Below are 6,000 nucleotides of genomic sequence, written 5' to 3'. Positions count from 1 at the left end.
AAATCCAAGATATACGCTGAAGCTCCAAGGACAGAATGCTCCTCAAAAGAATGGATATTAAGAGGCATAAATACGGCATGAAACCTACCTCGAACTATGGACCAGACATCTAAGATAAAAAAGGCAATTTATTTTGAAAATGTATTTTCAATTTTCTTCCAAATAAATACTCACAAAAGTGGCAAATGAAAAGAGGAAGAAAGAGTTTAGTTTTAAAACAACTTTACAGTTGGACAAAGAAACTGCGAGGAGAAAAGCGTTCTATATATAGTTTCGGTCTGACCTCACAAGGGCCACAGAAATACCGGCAAGGGGCCCCACCTTGCCTGGCGCAGTATTTGTTGGTGTCTGAAGTTTGTAACTTTTCGGTCTAGTGTTTAACTTTAGCTGATGTTTCGCCGCTGACTTCCGTTCAGATATAACTCCCGGAAGCGGCGCCTGCTAATTAGCAGAACTAGCGAGCTAACGGACTAAAGATCGGTGGAGAATTCCTGACCCTCCTCGAGGCCCTGGTGCCGGGGCTCCTGGTGTCGAGCTGAAAACCAACATATTAGCATAATGAAAACAGCACCGCTGAATTCAGAGAAAATCCTAATCTCCTCGGAACAATAACCTTATCTGGATGTTTACCGCCCGGCGGACAATAGCCCGTTTGCAAGCTCAGCAGCACTGGGATTAGACGGCGGACCGGAGGCCGGGAGGTCCGGCGCCAGCCGTCTTCTCCAGCAAAAACCTGTTTAAAGCAGCGAATAAATAGCTTGGATTAGAAGCCTAACAAGGAGCAAGGAAGGCGCCGCGCTGGAGTCCTGACCTGCGCCACCAACAAAATGTTTGTGAGCAGAGGAGCCAAGGTCAAAAACAAGGGGGCAGGTAAAGGAGTCATGTGACGTCGAGAGCCAATCAGCGAACAGGAACACGTGAGGCTGCTGGACATAATGTAGAGATGAAATATGATGAATTCAAGTGAGCAGCTAACGGGCCGTGAGATTGGAACCTGCGGCGCTGGAGGGCTCGGTGAGGACGGCGGAGCGGCACCATCGGGAAGGCTGAGGCGGAGACCACATCAGAGGGGGCTGCTGATGTGATGAGAGAGAAGCGCCAACCAACGGGGAGGAACGAAAGGAGCCTCACTCTTCCATCAGCCTTGGCTTCATCAGGATGAGGGTCAGCTCCTCTGAGTCTCAGGCCATGGTGCTCAGTGGGCTCCGCGTTTGCAGATGAGGTCCATCCTCAGATGAAGGAGGGTCAGGAAGAGCTGAGCCAGAAGACAAAGCTCTCCTCTCACCTGCGGTCACCAGCTTTGCAGAGTCGAAGCTCCGGTTCATTCCTCCAGTTGGAGCAGTTCAATAGTTCCCCTCCCAGCACAGTTCCAGCACAGTTCCAGCCACTGGAGTGACCCCCCTCTTCTTGAGGGAGTGTCTTTGAATAACGTAAACTCCTCCTACTCATTGCGGTGAGAACTGAAGGTGGCGCTTTCTCTTCATGCACAAAGCCCAGAGTGACTCGTGAAAGCTGGTCTCACACCAACTTTGCTTGTGTTTTGAGACGACTAGGGCTGCACACATCATCCCTCCACTCAGTGAAGAGTCCCATGTCTCAGGAGTCGCTTACTTCAGGAGCCCGTCTGTGGCAAGCTTGAGTTCATAAGACGACTTCTTCATGCTACTCCCATCCTTAAATGTTTGTTGTTGTTAACAGCTATTGAAATCGCTGAGGCCAAATGTATAAAAGTGGATAAACAAGGCGTTCCGCGGATTAAATTACCGCTGCGAAGCAGCAGGGGTCCGTGACATGAGCGGACCTTTCACGGAGCCGCCATGGAAAGCTGGGAACTTTTGAATCGCTTCATCTGTAACACGAGGCTGGAGCTCGACGTCGCCACCTTCATCAGTTTCCACAGCACATCGACTGAAGACGCTGAGTAACTGTCAGTGCATCGTTTATTTAACAGCAACAGAGAAAGCTGATGTTGCACGCCATGTTCACTCACACCTTCAGGGACACCCTGGACAGGTCTCCAGCGCATCACGGGACACACGCTGACAGACACCACTCACACGGACGATTTAGCTTTCAATGAAGATGTTACGGACGGCGGAGGAAACCAGAGTGTGTGTGTGTGTGTGTGTGTGTGTGTGTGTGTGTGTGTGTGTGTGTGTGTGTGTGTTGGGGGGGCGGTCACCCTTGCCTGGGCCGGGAGGACCACATGACGACCCTGGTGACTTGTGTGTTTAAGAGAACGACCATCACCTCCCTCTGACAGAAATGCCCCGTGGGCGTCTCACGTGTCTTCAGTCAGACTCCAGCGAGGACCACCCGCCCCCGGCCTGTCACTCATCTCCAGTGTGGCTTCCACAGATCCGATCACAGAGTCCTTGACATTTCACCGAGGATTTTTCCTTCCGTCTGATTGGCCGCCACGTCCCGGCCCTCGGAAAATGAATCCACCAGTGATTTAACAAAGCCAGATCGTGCTCTCGCCAGGTCTTGTTGTCCACATTATCACCGTGGCTCCGAGTGCTGGGTTAGTTGTGTATTTTAGAGAGCATGTTTGTTGTTTGTTCTTCCCATTTCTGACCCGATTTTACTCTGCGTTTCAGATATTTGTTGTGTTTTCATATCTCCTGGTTCAGTTTTCCTTCCTGTCTCTTCCTCTTCATGTTATTCTGTCAAATGGACAGTGTAGGTTCCGAGCCACTGCCTCACACTGCTAGGCTGTTTCACACATGCTGAGGAAACACCAAGCCGAGAGGGCATTTTCTCCACTGAGCTCCCATCCTTCCCCACATCTGAGCATTGGTTCTGCGACTCTTCTAAGTCAGTTGGGGCCATACCTCCCGTCCCTCTGGGCCCCCTCTCGTGGCACCCCCTGCGCTGCACCTGTCTGCGCCTGATGTTAATCTTTGGACCTGCTGTCTGGGATGGCTTTGATCGGATCTGTGTTCTGGCAGATAATGTACTGCTCCGTAGAGTGAGGCTTGTTGTTTTTGCGGCGGCCGTTTTGAAATCTTGTCTGACACTTGTCTGAGAGAGGAAGTGGCGTCTCTAGATTCTTACATCTCCAGTTCAAGCTAGCTAGCACCGGACGGTGATTTGAGCCCTCAGAGCCGCTGTTAGCTTAAGACTTGTCCACGCCGATTCTCCGTGCGACGCACTTGTCGCGCTGCCCGTTGAGGGGCGACGGTCGGCTGCGCAGGCTCGGCCGCTGCTCGACTCCGCCTCCTCGCCCCTCATCACCCGAGTCCCGGTCCGTGTTCGCCATGTTCTTGTCCACGTCGGAGTCCAGGTCCGCTCCTTCGGGTGCGGGACAGTCGGCGGAGTACTCGATGTCCTCCACGCACGGGGGCTCATCGTCCTCGAAGCAGCTGCGAAGCAACAGGAAACATGTCAACATCTCTGGTCACATGATCGCAGGGTCACACGCCGGGACGGCGAAATATTCACAGCATCAAATATTCAACACGCTACACGCTACGGCATGAATTATTCACTCAGCAGAACTTCACTCTGGACCATGTGAAGGAAGAAGTCTGAGCAGTGACCGAGGGCCGCGCGAGGCTGCCGTGTAATAACGGTGAGCGCTGACATGCGCGACCTTGTCCAGCCTCGCCTCCGTCCGCCTGCCGCTCAGCCACTGCATATGGATAAATATCAAATCACTTTCTGGACTGGGAGCTGAGGCGCAGCAGGCCTTTTCTCAGAGCGGAGAACCATTGGTTTTCATGATGGAGGAGGACGCTCTGCTCTTCTGCTGCACTGGGTCCTGCTGACAGCATCCAGCTCGACTCTCATCTCCTGATCAGCTGCTCTGAGTCTCTGCCAGACGGCTGAGCTCCTCCCTCTAAGAGCGTCCAAAACTCTTCATCCCTCCAAAACTGCCGACCACAGTGTGTCTTCTGGCTCAGCTCTTTCTTCAGCACGACGCAGGGTTGGTCTGTCCATCCCATCGTTCCTCCCTCGTGACCTGGACCACTAGATACTCAGACTCTTTCTGGGGAAAGGATCTCACAGCACTGCTGTGGGAAGTGACTCCCAAAATAGGACCGCAATCCATGGACAGAGGGAGCTGAACATGATGAGGCTCGGGGGCCACACGTGGCCATTTGATGGCCCTCTCTACGGACAGGTTGAAATATATGAAACACGTGCAGGGAAAAGGCTCACTTGTTATCGTCAACTTAGATATTTTATTGACTTAATTATAGTTTTTTTCCCATAATATCTATTTATTTTCACTATATTCTGCTCTGCAGTCCTATTCAAATGTTTTCTTTTTTTTTTTTTTTTATCAATATTTATTCATGGTTTGTAGCACTATTGACTGGTTTTTATTGGCTGGTTATTTGTTTAATATTTACATTTGAAAAAAATGTTTTTAACTCTTAAATGTGTTTTCTTCTTGTACTTAAAAACAAAAATCTATTTCGTTTCTTTCTTTTCATCACATCGTTTTTCAGCCATTCTGGCTTCTAATTCTCACCTGTTTATCTCCAAGGTGTGTTTCAGTTATTCTCTGAATGTAAATATGTTGTTTTACTTAAAAACTAAATACAAACACGGATTGATTTAAACATTGATTGTTAATTAACAGAAAACTAAAAATGACATGCCGTAAAAATTGCATTAAAAAATGAGACAAATGTTCAATATCAAAAGGAGATGATGGTTTTATAAAAACAAAATAATAATAATAAAATAAAAATTAAATTACTTTGAACACAGACCACCAGAGGCACTTTCATCCCCACAGGTCTTTGTGTCCAATATTATTGCCCTGCATGTATTCTACCTGTGTAGAACACAGCAAAGAACACCATCGGGCAGCAGGTGGCAGGAGGGAGCTAGACCAACACACACAGGAGGAGTGAAGAAGAGGGAGAAGAGAGAAGGAGTGAACCTTCAGACGAGGCCACATTTTGTCACATGAACGTCGATTTAGTTCAGTCGATGGAATGTCGCGTTTCAAGAAGGTTCACAGCGGGTCACATGACTGGATGCGCCCGAGCCTGCGGTCCACCGCCGAAATCATGTCACTTTTCCTGAAATACATTCTCCGGTTATTGTGTTGGGTTGATGTGACGACCACTAGAGGGCGTCAGGATCTGGTCAGTTGTAACATTGTCATAACATTGAAATTTGCCAAGGAAAAGTTAAAAAAAAACGAGAGATATATTTTTGAAGACACATCAATATACGTGCTGCCCACTAGGTGGCGCATGCCAGAATAACTGACTTCAAAATGATGTTGACTTCAGCGATGGAGCCCGTGAAGAGAAGCAACTTCCTGCTCCAGTGAAAGGTCAGAGTTCATCTACGGGACGCGAATGGCTGAAGAGTTTGGAGTCGCAATAGATATTCTGAAGTTATAGTTCATGTTGGCGGCATGAAGCTCAAGGTGGAATGGAATTATAATCTGTGCGTGTGTGTGTGTCCTGTAGGTGGAATGAGATCATGCAGACACTGTGAAAGACTCTGCTGGGACGCGGGCGATGCCGCCGGCATGCAGATGTGGCTCTGAGCGCGGCCCAGAGAAACGGAGAGGAAACAGAGTGGATTGAAACGGAGATGTAGAAAGAGAGAAGGGGGAGCTGTAGGAAGGAGGGGGGGAGGCAGGATGAGCGTGGGTGAAAGACAGAAGGGTAAGCAGAGGTGCGTCTAGCATACTGATCACCGCCACTCATTTGCCGTGTGCCGTGAATGTGGATGAGGCCGGACAGACCGTCCAGTTGTGCAGTCCACGCTCCGCCGTGTGACTGCAGCATCCAGAAGGCTCTTTGTTTACACGCTGGGCAAATGAAGCGGCCTCCAAAGAGAGCCTTCAACATGCGGCGGGGCTCACGTGCGAGCGCCGCGTGCCCGACAGCGGCTCGCTCCACCATCAATAATGTCGCCACGTCAACGGTTATTACCCGACAAGTGTCGCAGTTAATCCTCCGACAAACACTTTAGCTCAACAGCTCTCCATAGTGTTAGCTCCGCTTTCCTCCCAGAGGTGCTCCC

The 6,000-nt window shown here is 49.8% G+C and overlaps 1 protein-coding gene across 4 annotated transcripts in view; it reads right to left on the bottom strand.

Annotated features, from left to right (window-relative positions):
* Nucleotides 1-1,939: 1,939 nt before the first annotated feature.
* LOC128771214 (cytosolic carboxypeptidase 4) overlaps nt 1,940-6,000 on the bottom strand; it is a 50,144-nt gene continuing 46,083 nt past the window's right edge. For all 4 annotated transcript variants that reach the window (XM_053886483.1, XM_053886484.1, XM_053886480.1 and 1 more), the window contains one exon: nt 1,940-3,365. In XM_053886483.1, coding sequence (XP_053742458.1) covers nt 3,119-3,365 — 247 coding nt within the window. In that variant the 3' untranslated portion in view covers nt 1,940-3,118. The remainder of the gene's footprint in view (nt 3,366-6,000) is intronic.

This window comes from Synchiropus splendidus, chromosome 14 (genome assembly GCF_027744825.2).
Source record: "Synchiropus splendidus isolate RoL2022-P1 chromosome 14, RoL_Sspl_1.0, whole genome shotgun sequence".
Taxonomy (NCBI): domain Eukaryota; kingdom Metazoa; phylum Chordata; class Actinopteri; order Syngnathiformes; family Callionymidae; genus Synchiropus; species Synchiropus splendidus.
Note: the sequence above shows the minus strand (reverse complement) of the source record. Positions and strands in the feature narration are given on the sequence as shown.